The sequence below is a fragment of the Mesoplodon bidens genome (genome assembly GCF_964165515.1).
Source record: "Mesoplodon bidens genome assembly, chromosome: 17".
Lineage (NCBI taxonomy): Eukaryota > Metazoa > Chordata > Mammalia > Artiodactyla > Ziphiidae > Mesoplodon > Mesoplodon bidens.
In genome coordinates, this window is record NC_138174.1 from 15,284,832 (window position 1) to 15,304,263 (window position 19,432).

At 42.3% G+C, this 19,432-nt stretch overlaps 1 protein-coding gene across 4 annotated transcripts in view; it reads left to right on the forward strand.

Annotated features, from left to right (window-relative positions):
- Positions 1-19,432, forward strand: part of SLC25A15 (solute carrier family 25 member 15) — a 38,477-nt gene that overhangs the window by 13,351 nt on the left and 5,694 nt on the right. For all 4 annotated transcript variants that reach the window (XR_014013651.1, XM_081214985.1, XM_081214987.1 and 1 more), the window contains exons 4-5: positions 10,175-10,312; positions 12,476-12,645. Coding sequence is in view for 3 of the 4 variants with exons in the window: in XM_081214985.1 (XP_081071111.1) it covers positions 10,175-10,312; positions 12,476-12,645 (308 nt within the window). In the remaining variant the exon portion in view is untranslated. The remainder of the gene's footprint in view (positions 1-10,174; positions 10,313-12,475; positions 12,646-19,432) is intronic.

Genomic DNA, 19,432 nt, shown 5'->3' on the forward strand with positions numbered 1-19,432 from the left:
CAGACTCTAGGTCTATCCACCTCATTACAAATAGCTCAGTTTTGTTTCTTTTTATGGCTGAGTAATATTCCATTGTATATATGTGCCACATCTCCTTTATCCATTCATTCGATGATGGACACTTAGGTTGTTTCCATCTCCGGGCTATTGTGAATAGAGCTTCAGTGAACATTTTGGTACATGTCTCTTTTTGAATTATGGTTTTCTCAGGGTATATGCCTAGTAGTGGGATTGCTGGGTCATATGGTAGTTCTATTTTTAGGTTTTTTTTGTTTTTTTTTTAAATTTTATTTTATTTATTTATTTATTTTTTGGCTGTGTTGGGTCTTCGTGGCTGCGTGCAGGCTTTCTCTAGTCGTGGCGAGCAGGGGCTACTCTTCGCTGCGGTGCACAGGCTTCTCATTGTGGTGGCTTCTCTTGTTGCGGGGCACAGGCTCTAGGTGCACAGGCTTCAGTAGTTGTGGCACGTGTGCTCAGTAGCTGTGGCGTGCGGGCTCTTGAGTGCAGGCTCAGTAGTTGTGGTGCACAGGCTTAGTGGCTCCGCGGCACGTGGGATCTTCCCGGACCAGGGCTCGAACCCTGTCCCCTGAATTGGCAGGCTGATTCTTAACCACTGTACCACCAGGGAAGCCCCTATTTTTAGTTTTTTAAGGAACCTCCATACTGTTCTCCATAGCGGCTGTACCAATTCACATTCCCACCAGCAGTGCAAGAGTGTTCCCTTTTCTCCACACCCTCTCCAGCATTTATTGTTTCTAGATTTCTTGATGATGGCCATTCTGACTGGTGTGAGATGATATCTCATTGTAGTTTTGATTTGCATTTCTCTAATGATTAATGATGTTGAGCATTCTTTCATGTGTTTGTTGGCAGTCTGTATATTCTCTGTGGAGAAATGTCTATTTAAGTCTTCTGCCCATTTTTGGATTGGGTTGTTTGTTTTTTTGCTATTGAGCTGCATGAGCTGCTTATAAATTTTGGAGATTACTCCTTTGTCCGTTGCTTCATTTGCAAATATTTTCTCTCATTCTGAGGGTTGTCTTTTGGTCTTGTTTATGGTTTCCTTTGCTGTGCAAAAGCTTTGAAGTTTCATTAGGTCCCATGTGTTTATTTTTGTCTTTATTTCCATTTCTCTAGGAGGTGGGTCAAAAAGGATCTTGCTGTGATTTATGTCATAGAGTGTTCTGCCTATGGTTTCCTCTAAGAGTTTGAAAGTTTCTGGCCTTACATTTAGGTCTTTCATCCATTTTGAGCTTATTTTTGTGTATGGTGTTAGGGAATGATCTAATCTCATACTTTTACATGTCCCTGTCCAGTTTTCCCAGCACCACTTATTGAAGAGGCTGTCCTTTCTCCACTGTACATTGCTGCCTCCTTTATCAAAGATAAGTTGACCATATGTGCGTGGGTTTATCTCTGGGCTTTCTATCCTGTTCCATTGATCTATCTTTCTGTTTTTGTGCCAGTACCACACTGTCTTGATTAATGTAGCTTTGTAGTATAGTCCGAAGTCAGGGAGCCTGATTCCTCCAGCTCCGTTTTTTGTTCTCAAGATTGCTTTGGCTATTCATGGTCTTTTGTTTTTCCAAACAAATTTTAAAATTTTTTGTTCTAGTTTTGTGAAAAATGCCAGTGGTAGTTTGATAGGGATTGCATTGAATCTGTAGATTGCTTTGGGTAGTAGAGTCATTTTCACAATATTGATTCTTCCAATCCAGGAGCATGGTATATCTCTCCATCTATTTGTATCATCTTTAATTTCTTTCATCAGTGTCTTATAATTTTCTGCATACAGGTCTTTTGTCTCCCTAGGTAGGTTTATTCCTAGATATTTTATTCTTTTTGTTGCAGTGGTAAATGGGAGTGTTTTCTTGATTTCACTCTCAGATTTTTCATCATTAGTATACAGGAATGCCAGAGATTTCTGTGCATTAATTTTGTATCCTGCTACTTTACCAAATTCATTGATTAGTTCTAGTAATTTTCTGGTAGCATCTTTAGGATTCTCTATGTATAGTATCATGTCATCTGCAAACAGTGACAGCTTTACTTCTTCTTTTCCAATTTGGATTCCTTTTATTTCCTTTTCTTCTCTGATTGCTGTGGCTAAAACTTCCAAAACTAAGTTGAATAAGAGTGGTGAGAGTGGGCAGCCTTGTCTTGTTCCTGATCTTAGTGGAAATAGTTTCAGTTTTTCACCATTGAGGATGATGTTGGCTGTGGGTGTGTCATATATGGCCTTTATTATGTTCAGGAAAGTTCCCTCTATGCCTACTTTCTGAAGGGTTTTTGTCATAAATGGGTGTTGAATTTTGTCGAAAGCTTTCTCTGCATCTATTGAGATGATCATGTGGTTTTTCTCCTTCAATTTGTTAATGTGGTGTATCACGTTGATTGATTTGTGTATATTGAAGAATCCTTGCATTCCTGGAATAAACCCCACTTGATCATGGTGTATGATCCTTTTAATGTACTGTTGGATTCTGTTTGCCAGTATTTTGTTGAGGATTTTTGCATCTATGTTCATCAGTGATATTGGCCTGTAGTTTTCTTTCTTTGTGACATCCTTGTCTGGTTTTGGTATCAAGGTGATGGTGGCCTCATAGGAAGAGTTTGAGAAGGATAGGTGTTAGCTCTTCTCTAAATGTTTGATAGAATTCGCCTGTGAAGCCATCTGGTCCTGGGCTTTTGTTTGTTGGAAGATTTTTAATCACAGTCTCAATTTCAGTGCTTGTGATTGGTCTGTTCATATTTTCTATTTCTTCCTCATTCAGTCTTGGCAGGTTGTGCATTTCTAAGAATTTGTCCATTTCTTCCAGGTTGTCCTTTTTATTGGCATAGAGTTGCTTGTAGTAATCTCTCATGATCTTTTGTATTTCTGCAGTGTAGTTGTTACTTCTCCTTTTTCATTTCTCTTTCTATTGATTTGAGTAGTCTCTCTTTTTTTCTTGATGAGTCTGGCTAATGGTTTATCAATTTTGTTTATCTTCTCAAAGAACCAGCTTTTAGTTTTATTGATCTTTGCTATCATTTCCTTCATTTCTTTTTCATTTATTTCTGATCTGATGTTTATGATTTCTTTCTTCTAACTTTGGGGGTTTTTTGTTCTTCTTTCTCTAATTGCTTTAGGTGCTAGGTCAGGTTGTTTACTCGAGATGTTTCCTTTTTCTTAAGGTGGGATTGTATTGCTATAAACTTCCCTCTTAGAACTGCTTTTGCTGCATCCCATAGGTTTTGGGTCGTCATGTCTCCATTGTCATTTGTTTCTAGGTATTTTTTTATTTCCTCTTTGATTTCTTCAGTGATCACTTTGTTATTAAGTAGTGTATTGTTTAACCTCCATGTGTTTGTATTTTTTTACAGATCTTTTCTTGTAATTGATATCTAGTCTCATTGCATTGTGGTCGGAAAAGATACTTGATACAATTTCAATTTTCTTAAATTTACCAAGGCTTGATTTGTGACCCAAGATATGATCTATCCTGGAGAATGTTCCATGAGCACTTGAGAAAAATGTGTATTCTGTTGTTTTTGGATAGAATGTCCTATAAATATCAATTAAGTCCATCTTGTTTAAGGTATCATTTAAAGCTTGTGTTTCCTTATTTATTTTCATTTTGGATGATCTGTCCATTGGTGAAAGTGGGGTGTTGAAGTCCCCTAATATGATTGTGTTACTGTTGATTTCCCCTTTTATGGCTGTTAGTATTTGCCTTATGTATTGAGGTGCTCCTATGTTGGGTGCATAAATATTTACAATTGTTGTATCTTCTTCTTGGATCGATCCCTTGATCATTATGTAGTGTCCTTCTTTGTCTCTTCTAGTAGTCTTTATTTTAAAGTCTATTTTGTCTTATATGAGAATTGCTACTCCAGCTTTCTTTTGATTTCCATTTGCATGGAATATCTTTTCCCATCCCCTTACTTTCAGTCTTTATGTGTCTCTAGGTTTGAAGTGGGTCTCTTGTAGACGGCATATATATGGGTCTTGTTTTTGTATCCATTCAGCCAATCTGTGTGTTTTGGTGGGAGCATTTAGTCCATTTACATTTAAGGTAATTATTGATATGTATGTTCCTATTCCCATTTTCTTAATTGTTTTGGGTTCGTTACTGTAGGTCTTTTCCTTCTGTTGTGTTTCTTGTCTAGAGAAGTTCCTTTAGCATTTGTTGTAAAGCTGGTTTGGTGGTGCTGAACTCTCTCAGCTTTTGCTTGTCTGTAAAGGTTTTAATTTCTCCATCAAATCTGAATGAGATCCTTGCTGGGTAGAGTAATCTTGGTTGCAGGTTTTTCTCCTTCATCACTTTAAATATGTCCTGCCACTCCCTTTGGCTTGTAGAGTTTCTGCTGAAAGATCAGCTGTTAACCTGATGGGGATTCCCTTGTGTGTTATTTGTTGTTTTTCCCTTGCTGCTTTTAATATGTTTTCTTTGTGTTTAATTTTTGACAGTTTGATTAATATGCGTCTTGGTGTATTTCTCCTTGGATTTATTCTGTATGGGACTCTCTGTGCCTCCTGGACTTGATTAACTATTTCCTTTCTCATATTAGGGAAGTTTTCAACTATAATCTCTTCAAATATTTTCCCAGTCCCTTTCTTTTTCTCTTCTTCTTCTTCTGGTACCCCTATAACTCGAATGTTGGTGAGTTTAATGTTGTCGCAGAGTTCTTTGAGACTGTCCTCTGTTCTTTTCATTCTTTTTTCTTTATTCTGCTCTGCAGCAGTTATTTCCACTGTTTTATCTTCCACGTCACTTATCCATTCTTCTGCCTCAGTTATTCTGCTATTGATCCCATCTACAGTATTTTAAATTTCATTTATTGTGTTGCTCATCGTTGCTTGATTCATCTTTAGTTCTTCTAGGCCCTTGTTAACTGTTTCTTGCATTTTGTCTATTTCCAAGATTTTGGATCATCTTTACTATCATTATTCTGAATTCTTTTTCAGGTAGACTGCCTATTTCCTCTTCATTTGTTAGGTCTGGTGGGTTTTTATCTTGCTCCTTCTCCTGCTGTGTGTTTTTCTGTCTTCTCATTGTGCTTATCTTACTGTGTTTGGGGTCTCCGTTTTGCAGGCTGCAGGTTCGTAGTTCCCGTTGTTTTTGGTGTCTGTCCCCAGTGGCTAAGGTTGTTTCAGTGGGTTGTGTAGGCTTCCTGTTGGAGGGGACTGGTGCCTGTGTTCTGGTGGATGAGGCTCGATCTTGTCTTTCTGGTGGACAGGTCCATGTCTCGTGGTGTGTTTTGGGGTTTCTGTGGCCTTATTATGTTTTTAGGCAGCCTCTCTGCTAATGGGTGGGGTTGTGTTCCTGTCTTGCTAGTTGTTTGGCATAGGGTGTCCAGCACTGTAGCTTGCTGGTCGTTGAGTGAAGCTGGGTGCTGGTGTTGAGATGGAGATCTCTGGGAGATTTTCGCTATTTGCTATTACGTGGAGCTGGGAGGTCTCTTGTGGACCAGTGTCCTGAAGTTGGCTCTCCCACCTCAGAGGCACAGCACTGACTCCTGGCTGCAGCACCAAGAGCCTTTCATCCACCCGGCTCAGAATAAAAGGGAGGAAAAGTAGAAAGAAAGAATTAGTAGAAGTAGGAAGAAGGAAAGAAAGAAAGGAGGGAGGGAGGAAGGAGGGAAGGTTGGAAAAAAAGAGAGAGAAGATAAAGTAAAATAGAATAAAGTATGATAAAATATAATAGAATTATTAAAATAAAAAATAATTATTAAAAAAATTTTTTAAAAAACGGACTGATACAACCCTGGGACAGATGGTGGAAGCAAAGCTATACAGACAAAATCTCACACAGAAGCATACACATACACATTCACAAAAAGAGGAAAAGGGGAAAAAACCATAAATCTTGCTCTCAAAGTCCACCTCCTCAGTTTGGGATGATTCGTTGTCTATTCATGTATTCCACAGATGCAGGGTACATCAAGTTGATTGTGGAGCTTTAATCCGCTGCTTCTGGGACTGCTGGGAGAGATTTCCCTTTCTCTTCTTTATTCTCACAGCTCCCGGGTCTCAGCTTTGGATTTGGCCCCGCCTCTGCGTGTAGGTCACCGGAGGGCGTCTGTTCTTCGCTCAGACAGGACAGGGTTTTTTTTTTTTTTTTTTGTGGTACGCGGGCCTCTCACTGCTGTGGCCTCTCCCGCTGCGGAGCACAGGCTCCGGACGCACAGGCCCAGTGGCCCTGGCTCACGGGCCCAGCCGCTCCGCGGCACGTGGGATCCTCCTGGACCGGGGCACGAACCCGCGTCCCCTGCATCGGCAGGCGGACTCTCAACCACTGCGCCACCAGGGAAGCCCTGTTTGTTTGTTTGTTTGTTTGTTTGTTTTTTGTGAGGACAGGGTTAAAGGAGCAGCTGCTTCGGGGACTCTGGCTCACTCAGGCCGGGGGGAGGGAGGGGTACGGAGTGCGGGGCGAGCCTGTGGCGGCAGAGGCCGGCGGGATGTTGCACCAGCCCAAGGCGCACCCTGCGCTCTCCCGTGGAAGCCGTCCTTGGGTCCCGGGACCCCGGCAGTGACGGGCTGCACAGGCTCCCTGGAAGGGCGGCATGGACAGTGACCTGCGCTCGCACACAGGCCTCTTGGCGGCGGCAGCAGCAGCCCCAGCGTCCCACGCCCGTCTCTGTGGTCCGCGCTTTCAGCTGTGGCTCGCGCCCGTCTCTGGAGCTCCTTTAAGCAGCGCTCTTAATCCCCTCTCCTCGCGCACCAGGAAACAAAGAGGGAAGAAGAAGTCTCTTGCCTCTTCGGCAGGTCCAGACTTTTTCCCGGACTCCCTCCCGGCTAGCCGTGGTGCACTAGCCCTCTTCAGGCTGTGTTCACGCCGCCAACCCCAGTCCTCTCCCTGCGCTCCTACCGAAGCCCGAGCCTCAGCTCCCAGCCCCTGCCCGCCCCGGCGGGCGAGCAGACAAGCCTCTCGGGCTGGTGAGTGCCGGTCGGCACTGATCTTCTGTGCGGGAATCTCTCCGGTTTGCCCTCCGCACTCCTGTTGCTGCGCTCTCCTCTGCGGCTCTGAAGCTCCCCCCTCCGCCACCCACAGCCTCCGCCCGCGATGGGGCTTCCTAGTGTGTGGAAACCTTTCCTCCTTCACAGCTCCCTCCCACTGGTGCAGGTCCCTATCGTTTTGTCTCTGTTTATTCCTTTTTTTTTTTTGGCCCTACCCAGGTACGTGGGGAGTTTCTTGCCTTTTGGGGGGTCTGAGGTCTTCTGCCAGTGTTCAGTAGGTGTTCTGTAGGAGTTGTTCCACGTGTAGATGAATTTCTGGTGTATCTGTGGGGAGGAAGGTGATCTCCGCGTCTTACTCTTCCACCATCTTCCCCTCTCTCTCTCATGTGGTCTATCACACTGATTGATTTATGGATATTGAAGAATCTTTGCATCCCTGGGATAAATCCCACTTGGTCATGGTGTACGATCCTTTTAATGTATTGTTGGATTCAGTTTGCTAGTATTTTGTTGAGGATTTTTGCATCTGTTCATCAGTGATATTGGCCTTTAATTTTCCTTTTTTGTTATATCTTTGTCTGGTTTTGGTATCAGGGTGATGGTGGCCTCATAGAATGAGTTTGGGAGTGTTCCTCTGAAATTTTTTGGAATAGTTTCAGAAGGATAGGTGTTAACTCTTCTCTAAATGTTTGATAGAATTCGCCTGTGAAGCCGTCTGGTCCTGGACTTGTGTTTGTTGGGAGTTTTTTAATCACAGTTTCAATTTCATTAGTTGTGATTGGTCTGTTCATATTTTCTGTTTCTTCCTGGTTCAGTCTTAGAAGGTTGTACCTTTCTAAGAATTTGTCCGTTTCTTCTAGGTTGTCCATTTTATTGGCATATAGTTGCCTGTAGTAGTCTCTTAGAATCCTTTGCATTTCTGTGGTGTCGGTTATAACTTTTTTCATTTCTAGTTTTATTGATTTGAGCCCTCTCCCTTTTTTTTCTTGATGAATCTGGCTAAAAGTTTGTGAATTTTGCTTATCTTTTCAAAGAACCAGCTTTTACTTTCATTGATCTTTTCTATTGTTTCCTTCATCTCTATTTCGTTTATTTCTGCTCTGATCTTTATGATTTCTTTCCTTCCACTAACTTTGGGTTTTGTTCTTCTTTCTCTAGTTGCCTTAGGTGTAAGGTTACGTTGTTTGAGATTTTTCTTTTTGTTTCCTGAGGTAAGATTGCATTGCTATAAACTTCCCTGTTAGAAGTGCTTTTGCTGCATCCCATAGGTTTTGGATTGCAGTGTTTCTGTTGTCATTTGTGTCTAGGTATTTTTTTATTTCCTCTTTGATTTCTTCAGTGAACCATTGGTTGTTTAGTAACACTGTTTATCCGCCACGTGTTTGTGTTTTTTACAGTTTTTTTTCCTGTGATTGATTTCCAATCTCATAGTGTTGTGGTTGGAAAATGATTTCAATACGATTTCAATTTTCTTAAATTTACCAAGGCTTGCTTTATGGCGTAGCATGTGATCTATCATGGAGAATGTTCCATGTGCACTTGAGAAGAATGTGTATTCTGCTGCTTTCTGATGGAATGTTCTACAAATACCAATTAAGTCCATCTGGTCTAATGTGTCATTTAAGGCCTGTGTTTCCTTATTGATTTTCTGTCTGGATGATCTATCCATTGATGTAAGTGGGGTAGTTTATTGTAACTTTAGGACAATTGAATGTGGTAGGTCCGTTAGGCTTCTGCTCACAGATGGAAGAGAAATCGTGAGGGGACCTCGCTACCTGGGCAGGCTGCCTAGGGGGTTACCGTTGGGGGCTTCTGGAGGTCTGTGAGTTGTTCTGGTCGTCCAGTGACAGCTGGATGCTGGCAGTTAACAGGTGAGTGTCACAGCCAGTTGTTGCTGTGAGCAGCTCAGTCCTTTCTGTGCAACTAAAGATTGTCCCCGTAGGTGCCAGCGGTGCTCTCGTGATAGAACATCCTCCCAGGGTTTGGAGAGGATCTCCTTTGCTGACCCCCATGAACTCTCAGGAGTCTTCCTGGCAATTTGTTTCTTGTACTTTCCCCCATATTCTTTCCAGTTTCACTCCCCTGCTGGTGACTGAGGCTGGTGGTACTAAACCCATGTGAGATGAAGTGAATTCTTGCATTTTTGTACTTCATGTACATTCATTTTCCATTTATATTTCCAGCTTCGCCATTTGCCCTACAGCCATCGAGCTTGCTGACTCACACTGGCAGCACCACTGGCCCACCTCGTGCCCTCTGTGCAGCTGAGGTCCAGGAGGTCATCAGCTGAACTGGGAAATCTTTTCTCAATGAGCAACATTTTGGTTAAAAATGTATCCTGGGTTTTCATCTGTAGCAGTTACATTACACTTGTGGTTGTTCTGGGCTGAATCCAGAGGCACGTAGGGATGGCCTCGGAACCTGTTTTTATTTAAAGCTCAGGGGCGAACACACTGAAGTATTAATAGTGTGTGTGTTGGGGTGGTGGGACCATAGGGAATTTTTTCTCCCACATTGTTTGGTTTGGTTTGGTTTTTCTGTGTCACTTTCTGTCTTAGTTCTGGCTCTGCTAGAACAGAATACCCCAGGCTGGGTGGTTTAAACAACAAAAATTTGTTTCTCACAGCTCTGGAGGCTGGAAAGTCCAAGAACAAGATGCCGGCTGATTCGGTGTCTGGTGAGGGTCCTCTTCCTGGTTTGCAGGGGGACAGCTGGCTGTGTTCTCACATGGTGGAGAGAGTGCCAGCCAGCTCTCTGGTCTCCTTACAGGGACACTAAGCTCATCAAGAGGATTTCACCCTCCTGCCCTCATCTAAACCTGACTACCTCCCAAAGGCCTTCCTCCAAATACCATCACATTGGGGGTGGGGTTATGGCTTCAACATAGGAATCTGGGGGTGAGGGACACAAACGTCCAGCCCACAGAGCTATGCCTAATAAAAGGAGCACGGGCTTGCAGTCAGGCAGACCTGGGTTTGAAGCCTAGCGTTGCCGCTTAGCAGCTGTGTGACTCTGAGCACAGTTCGTGGCATCTCTAAGCATCATTTTCCCCATATGAAAATTGGGGTACTGTCGTCACCCTCCCAGGGTCGTGGGCTCCTCAGAGGAAGCAGCAGGTGCCTCGTGGGCGCTGAGGAAGGCTTCCTCTCCTTTACCACCAGTGTTCCGGCGTGCTGAGACCGAGCACATGAATACTGGGTGGGTAACCGGCCTCCTGTGCTTGTGTCTTTGCAGTGACCTGCAGAACGCAGCCGCTGGCTCCTTTGCCTCTGCCTTTGCTGCTCTGGCCCTCTGCCCCACCGAGCTCGTGAAGTGCCGGCTGCAGACCATGTATGAGATGGAGACGTCGGGAAAGATAGCCACAAGCCAGAAGTAAGTGCTGCTCGGGCACAAATGTGGGGTCTTGTTGCCTTGGTGTATCCAGTATTTTTAAATTTTAGGTTGTACTAAAATTAAGTGGCAGAGAAACAGTGTATCTGGTCCAAACACCCCTCTCCACCACCACTCTGAGGATAATTTTCTGAACACACTGTCTGTGGTGGATGGAATCACCATCCACCCCACAGAATGTTGTAGGCAAGTATTTAATATCCCCAAAGTGGAGAAGCAGGGGCTTACACCCCTTTTGGCCTGTGGAGCGCATAAGGCATGACCCCCAACTATACTGGGAGGCATGTAGCAGTGGCTTTGGAATTGAGGGCTGAGCTTTTCCTAACTGCCAATTTGGATTCTGGGCTGAGTATCTGCTCACTCCCCAGTTTCACGTGGGTGCTCAGGCTGATCATCCCAGATCCTAGCAGTGACTTCCTTTACCTCCTCCCGAATCCTTCAAGTGTACCTACAAACAAGCCAGATTCTGAAAACATTCATGCAAACCCTCAGAAGCATAGCAAGTCTTCAGTGATCGAATCACTCTCCAACTTTGTCTCGAAAACAGATTCGAGTTACCCTGTGAATGTATGTGTCATATACAATGTGATTCATTATATATTGGAATTGAAAATCAGTGTATTATCCTTGTTAATCTCAAAACTTGCTTATTTATTTGAACTAAAGCTTTGCTGGTGGTTGTTGCTGAAGTTAACTCAAAGCCAGTAAATCTCCTGGGAAAAACCATTAGGTAAACTGACCATTTTTAGAGTCATCACTTTCTGTCCAGTGAGGATGGGGTTCATAATACTGCCCTATTTCCTACACCTGTGAGATTCATTACAACCAATTTGAAGCTATTATTCATAGCCTAGAAGTTCAAAACTTTAAGTCTTTAATGCTTTTTTATTGAAATACAGTGTACACACAATAGCAGGAACACACCCAGAAATCACAGGAAATCCTAGGTGTGCAGTTCCACAAGTAGTCACAAAATGAACATGCCTTTGTAAACTGGTACCTAGATAAAGAAATAGATCATTAACAGCACCCAGAAAGTTGCCCTTGGGTCCCTTAAAAGTCGTTTAAAGTATTTTTAAAGAAAGTAATTGTTAGATCCAAAGGACTTAGGTAGACGGACACCCTGTACAGAAGTAAATATTGGCTGACTGTGTTTTAGGTATAGCAGTGCCCAAGCCTGGGATTTGGTAGCTTGGGGTTAAGACCTGGATTGGAAGCAGGCTAATTGTGTTGAGTGGGAGGACTTTGTTACTTCTTCATTGTATTGATAGAAGGAAGGCGCACTGCAGGCAGGGCCTGGCTAGTGGGTATTGCCTGGGAAGGAAGATCATCAATAAAAGCAGGTGGCCTTTGTTACCTGGAGCCTGATCCTTCCCTGATCCAAGCCAGGTCACCTGCTGAGAACCAAGTGAGGAGTGAGGGGCTCGCTAAGCTGACAGGTGTGGTTTGTGGTGCTTTTCCTCCCAGGGATAGGCCTGCCCCCCGACACCACCAGGAAGAGGAGCCTGCACAGAAAGTGCCCGTGTTCTGGCTTCTGCAGGCTCTGATCTGTACACACCTTCCTCGCTAAGAACTAAATACTGGGTGCATCAAGAGCCTTACAGGAGCTGTAGCTCAGCTCTTACAATTTCTTTTGTCTTGCCTTTAAGTAACATTTAAGGCTTGTTGCTCACTTCCCTGGATGAATGCAAATCAAAACAAACCCTGAACACCTGAACCAATTCCCTCAAAATACACAAGCTCAAAAGAAAGGCTGAGGAGATAGGAATCAAGGCAGGTAAGGGACTGGGCACGTACAGTGCCATTTTATTCTCTCTGAGTTTGGACAATCTCATTGTAATTTCACTTACTTACTATTGAAAAGATGGGTAGTGGCTCTTTTAGATCTTTGATAATGATTTCTAGAAATGTATGCATTCGTTGTAATAATATATCTTAACACAGACTAGTTCAAGTAATAAAACTTGTTACAAAATAATTGTATACCTGTCTTTCTCGGAGATATTTCCTTCCCACAAAAACCTTTTATTGCTGGAATTCTGGTTCCTCTGTTTATAAAATGAGCTACTTCCTTGTTAGAGCTCCATCAGGTCTGCTAGTTGGGTGTGAATGCTGTTCTTATCTGTCACCCGTGTGTCCCCCCAGCACAGTTTGGTCTGTCGTGAAGAGTATCCTTAGCAAGGACGGCCCCTTGGGCTTCTACCATGGACTCTCGAGCACTTTACTTCGAGAAGTGCCGGGCTACTTCTTCTTCTTCGGGGGCTATGAGCTGAGCCGATCGTTTTTTGCATCGGGGAGATCAAAAGATGAGCTAGGTAAGTGTGTTGGCAGGGACAGCAGGTGGATTTGACGGTGTCCGCTTCCCAGTGGTGTAGTCTCGGTGGCTTCTCTGCACTTCGCCCCTTGTGGGGGGTCCACTTGGCACTGGGAGTTTCTGGATGCCGGGGAGTACCGTGCAGCAGGGGACAGCGAGCACCATCCTCGAGTTACCAGCCGTGGTAACTTCCTCAAGGCAGAGGCTTCAGCAGGACATCCCCAACTTTTTTTTTTTTTTTAACATCTTATTGGAGTATAATTGCTTTACAATGGTGTGTTAGTTTCTGCTGTATAACAAAGTGAATCAGCTATACATATACATACATCCCCATATCCCCTCCCTGTTGCGTCTCCCTCCCACCCTCCCTACCCCACCCCTCTAGGTGGACACAAAGCACCGAGCTGATCTCCCTGTGCTATGCGGCTGCTTCCCACTAGCTATCTATTTTACATTTGGTAGTGTATATATGTCCGTGCCACTCTCTCACTTCGTCCCAGCTTACCCTTCCCTGTCCCCATGTCCTTAACTCCACTCTCTACGTCTGCATCTTTATTCCTGGCCTGCCCTAAGTTCTTCAAAGCATTTTAATTTTTTTAGATTCCATATATATATGTGTTAGCATACAGTATTTGTTTTTCTCTTTCTGACTTACTTCACTCTGTATGACAGACTCCATCCACCTCACTACAAATAACTCAATTTCATTTCTTTGTATGGCTGAGTAATATTCCATTGTATATATGTGCCACATCTTTATTCATTCATCTGTCGATGGACACTTAGGTTGCTTCCATCTCCTGGCTATTGTAAATAGTGCTGCAATGAACATTGTGGTACATGATTCTTTTTGAATTATGGTTTTCTCAGGGTATATGCCCAGTAGTGGGATTGCTGGGTCATATGGTAGTTCTATTTTTAGTTCTTTAAGGAACCTCCATACTGTTCTCCATAGTGGCTGTGTCAATTCACATTCCCACCAACAGTGCAAAAAGGTTTCCTTTTCTCCACACCCTCTCCAGCATTTATTGTTTGTAGATTTTTAGATGATGGCCATTCTGACTGGTGTGAGGTGATACCTCATTGTAGTTTTGATTTGCATTTCTCTAATGATTAGTGATGTTAGAGCATCCTTTCATGTGTTTGTTGGCAATCTGTATATCTTCTTTGGAGAAATGTCTTTTTAGGCCTTCTGCCCATTTTTGGATTGGGTTGTTTGTTTTTCTGATATTGAGCTGCAAGAGCTGCTTGTATATTTTGGAGATTAATCCTTTGTCAACTGCTTCATTTGCAAATATTTTCTCCCATTCTGAGGGTTGTCTTTTCATCTTGTTTATGGTTTCCTTTCCTTTGCAGAAGCTTTTAGTTTCATTAGGTCCCATTTGTTTATTTTTCTTTTTATTTCCATTTCTCTAGGAGGTAGGTCAAAAAGGATCTTGCTGTGATTTATGTCATAGAGTGTTCTGCCTATGTTTTCCTCTAAGAGTTTGATAGTGTCTGGCCTTACATTTAGGTCTTAAATCAATTTTGAGTTTATTTTTGTGTATGGTATTAGGAAGTGTTCTAATTTCATTCTTTTACATGTGGCTGTCCAGTTTTCCCAGCACCACTTATTGAAGAGGCTGTCTTTTCTCCATTGTATATTTTTGCCTCCTTTATCAAAGATAAGGTGACCATATGTGTGTGAGTTTATCTCTGGGCTTTCTACCCTGTTCCATTGATCTTTATTTCTGTTTTTGTGTAAGTACCATACTATCTTAATTACTGTAGCCTTGTAGTATAGTCTGAAGTCAGGGAGCCAGATTCCTCCAGCTCCATTTTTCTTTCTCAAGATTGCTTTGGCTATTCGGGGTCTTTTGTGTTTCCATACAAATTGTGAAATTTTTTGTTCTAGTTCTGTGAAAAATGCTATTGGTAGTTTGATAGGGATTGCATTGAATCTGTAGATTGCTTTTGGTAGTATACTCATTTTCACAATGTTGATTCTTCCAACCCAAGAATGTGGTGTATCTCTGCATCTGATTGAATCCTCTTTAATTTCTTTCATCAGTGTCTTATAGTTTTCTGCATAGTGGTCTTTTGTCCTCTTAGGTAGGTTTATTCCAAGGTATTCTATTCTTTTTGTTGCAGTGGCAAATGGGAGTGTTTCCTTAATTCCTCTTTCAGATTTTTCATCATTAGTGTATAGGAATGCAAGAGATTGCTGTGCATTAATTTTGTATCCTGCTACTTTACCAAATTCATTGATTAGCTCTAGTAGTTTTCTGGTAGCATCTTTAGGATTCTCAATGTATAGTATCATGTCATCTGCAAACAGTGACAGCTTTACTTCTTCTTTTCCAGTTTAGATGCCTTTTCTTTTTCTTCTCTGATTGCTGTGACTAAAACTTCCAAAACTATGTTGAATAATAGTGGTGAGAGTGGGCAGCCTTGTCTTGTTCCTGATCTTAGTGGAAATGGGTTCTGTTATTCACCACTGAGAATGATGTTGGCTGTGGGTTTGTCATATATGGCCTTTATTATGTTGAGGAAAGTTCCCTCTGTGCCTACTTTCTGGAGAGTTTTTATCATAAATGGATGTTGAATTTTGTCAAAAGCTTTTTCTGCATCTGTTGAGATGATCATATGGTTTTTATCCTTCAGTTTGTTGATATGGTGTATCACATTGATTGATTTGCATATATTGAAGAATCCTTGCATTCCTGGGATAAACCCCACTTGATCATGGTGTATGATCCTTTTAATGTGCTGTTGGATTCTGTTTGCTAGTATTTTGTTGAGGATTTTTGCATCTATGTTCATCAGTGATATTGGTCTGTAGTTTTCTTTTTTTGTGACATCTTTGTCTGGTTTTGGTATCAGGGTGATGGTGGCCTCATAGAATGAGTTTGGGAGTGTTCCTCACTCTGCTGTATTTTGGAAGAGTTTGAGAAGGATAGGTGTTAGCTCTTCTCTAAATGTTTGATAGAATTCGCCTGTGAAGCCACCTAGTCCTGGGCTTTTGTTTGTTGGAAGATTTGTAATGACAGTTTCAACTTCACTGCTTGTGACTGGTCTGTTTATATTTTCTGTTTCTTCCTGGTTCAGTCTCGGAAGTTTGTGCTTTTCTAAGAACTTGTCCATTTCTTCCAGGTTGTCCATTTTATTGGCATATAGTTGCTTGTAGTGATCTCTCATGATCCTATGTATTTCTGCAGTGTCAGTTGTTACTTCTTTTTCATTTCTAATTCTGTTGATTTGAGTCCTCTCCCCTTTTTTCTTGATGAGTCTGGCTAATGGTTTATCAATTTTGTTTATCTTCTCAGAAAACCAGCTTTTAGTTTTATTGATCTTTGCTATCATTTCCTTTATTTCTTTTTCATTTATTTCTGATCTGATCTTTATGATTTCTTTCCTTCTGCTAACTTTGGGGTTTTTTTGTTCCTCTTTCTCTAATTACTTTAGGTGTAAGGTTAGGTTGTTTGTTTGAGATGTTTCTTGTTTCTTGAGGTAGGATTGTATTGCTATAAACTTCCCTCTTAGAACTGCCTTTGCTGCATTCCATGGGTTTTGTGTCATTGTGTTTTCATTGTCATTTGCTTCGAGGTAGTTTTTGATTTCCTCTTTGATTCTTTCAGTGATCTCTTGGTTATTTAGTAGCATATTGTTTATTCTCCATGTGTTTTTATTTTTTACAGTTTTTTTCCTGTAATTGATACCTAGTCTCATAGCATTGTGGTTGGAAAAGATACTTGATATGATTTCAATTTTCTTAAATTTACCAAGGCTTGATTTGTGACCCAAGATATGATCTATCCTGGAGAATGTTCCATGAGCACTTGAGAAGAAAGTGTATTCTATTGTTTTTGGATGGAATGTCTTATAAATATCAATTAAATCCTTCTTGTTTATAAATGTGTCACTTAAAGCTTGTGTTTCCTTATTTATTTTCATTTTGGATGATCTGTCCATTGGTGAAAGTGGGGTGTTGAAGTCCCCTACTATGAGTGTGTTACTGTCGATTTCCCCTTTTATGGCTGTTAGCATTTGCCTTATGTATTGAGGTGATCCTATGTTGGGTGCATAAATATTTTACAATTGTTATATCTTCTTCTTGGATTCATCCCTTGATCATTATGTAGTGTCCTTCTTTGTCTCTTCTAATAGTCTTTATTTTAAAGTCTATTTTGTCTGATATGAGAATTGCTACTCCAGCTTTCTTTTGATTTCCATTTGCATGGAATATCTTTTTCCATCCCCTCACTTTCAGTCTGTATGTGGCCCTAGGTCTGAAGTGGCTCTCTTGTAGACAGCATATATACGGGTCTTGTTTTTGTATCTATTCAGCTGGTCTGTGTCTTTTGTTTGGAGCATTTAATCCATTTACATTTAAGGTAATTATTGATATATACGTTCCTATTACCATTTTCTTAATTGTTTTGGGTTTGTTTTTGAAGGTTTTTTTCTTCTCTTGTGTTTCCTGCCTAGAGAAATTCCTTTAGCATTAGTTGTAGAGCTGGTTTGGTGGTGCTGAATTCTCCTAACTTTTGCTTGTCTGTAAAGGTTTTAATTTCTCAGTCGAATCTGAATGAGATCCTTGCTGGGTAGAGTAATCTTGGTTGCAGGTTTTTCTTCTTCATCACTTTCAATATGTCCTGCCACTCCCTTCTGGCTTGCAGAGTTTCTGCTAAGAGATCAGCTGTTAACCTTATGGGGATTTCCTTGTATGTTATTAGTTGCTTTTCCCTTGCTGCTTTTAATATTTTTTCTTTGTATTTAAGTTTTGATAGTTTGATTAATATGTGTCTAGGAGTGTTTCTCCTTGGATTTATCCTATATGGGACTCTCTGTGCTTCCTGGACTTGACTATCTCCTTTCCCATGTTATGGAAGTTTTCAACTATAATCTCTTCAAATATTTTCTCAGACACTTTTTTTTTCTCTTCTTCTTCTGGGACCTTTATAATTCAAATGTTGGTGCATTTAATGTTTTCCCAGAGGTTTCTGAGACTGTCCTCAATTCTTTTCATTCTTTTTTCTTTATCCTGCTCTGCAGTAGTTATTTCCACTATTTTATCTTCCAGGTCACTTATCCGTTGTTCTGCCTCAGTTATTCTGCTATTGATTCCTTCTAGAGAATTTTTCTTTTCATTTATTGTGTTGTTCATCATTGTTTGCTCTTTAGTTCTTCTAGGTCCCGGTTAAGCGTTTCTTGTATTTTCTCCATTCTCTTTCCAAGATTTTGGATCATCTTTCCTATCATTACTCCGAATTCTTTTTCAGGTAGACTGCCTATTTCCTCTTCATTTGTTTGGTCTGGTGGGTTTTTACCTTGCTCCTTCATCTGCTGCATATTTCTCTGTCTTCTCATTTCATTTAACTTACTGTGATTGGGGTTTCCTTTTTGCAGGCTGTAGGTTCGTAGTTCTCGTTGTTTTTGGTGTCTGCCCCCAGTGGGTAAGGTTGGTTCAGTGGCTTGTGTAGGCTTCCTGATAGAGGGGACTAGTGCCTGTTCTGATGGGTGGGGCTGGATCTTGTCTTTCTGGTGGGCAGGGCTGTGTCCAATGGTGTGTTTTGTGGTGTCTGAACTTATGATTTTAGGCAGCCTCTCTGCTAATGGGTGGGGTTGTGTTCCTGTCTTGCTAGTTGTTTGGCAGAGGGTGTCCAGCTCTGTAGCTTGCTGGTCGTTGAGTGGAGCTGGGTCTTAGTGTTGAGATGGAGATCTCTGGGAGAGCTCTTGCCAATTGATATTACATGGAGCTGGGAGGTCTCTGGTGGTCCAATGTCCTGAACTCGGCTCTCCCACCTCAGAGGCTCAGGTCTGATACCCAGCCAGAGCACCAAGACCCTGTCAGTCACATGGCTCAGAAGAAAAGAGAGGGAAAAACAAAAGAAGGAAAAATAATAAATAAAATAAAATAGTTAAAATTAAAAAGTCATAAAAAGAGAGCAACCAAACCAATAAACAAATCCACCAATGATAACAAGTGCTACAAACTATACTAAAATAAAAATCAGAAACAAGTCAGTGTCACACAGCGAACCCCAAGTCCACAGTTGCTCCCGAAGTCCACTGCCTCAATTTTGGGATGATTCGTTGTCTATTCAGGTATTCCACAGATGCAGGGTACCTCAAATTGATTGTGGAGATTTAATCCACTGCTCCTGCGGCTGCTGGGAGAGATTTCCCTTTCTCTTCTTTGTTCGCACAGCTCCTTGGGTTCAGCTTTGGATTTGGCCCCACGTATGTATGTAGGTTGCCCTCAGGCATCTGTTCACGCCCAGACAGGACAGGTTTAAAGCAGCGCTGATTAGGGGACTCTGGCTCACTCGTGCTGGGGGGAGGGAGGGGTACGGTAGTTATAATTGGAATGTGGGGTGAGCCTGTGGCGGCAGAGGCCAGCGTGACGTTGCAGCCGCCTGAGGTGTGCTGTGTGTTCTCCTGGGGAAGCTGTCCCTGGATCACGGGATCCTGGCAGTGGTGGGCTGCACAGGCTCCTGGGGTGGGTGTGGAGAGTGACCTGCACTTGCACACAATTCTTGGTGGCTGCAGCAGCAGCGTTAGCATTTCATGCCCATCTCTGGTGTCCGAGCTGATAGCCACGGCTTGTGCCCGTCTCTGGAGCTCGTTCAGGCAGTGCTCTGCCTTCTGTGGGCAGACAGGGATGGGATCCCCTCTCCTCGCGCACCCCGAAACAATGGTCTCTTGCATCTCTGGAAAGTGCAGACTTTTCCCCGGACTCCCTCCCGATTAGCTGTGGTGCACTAGCCCCCTTCAGGCTGTGTTCATGCAGCCAACCCCAGTCCTCT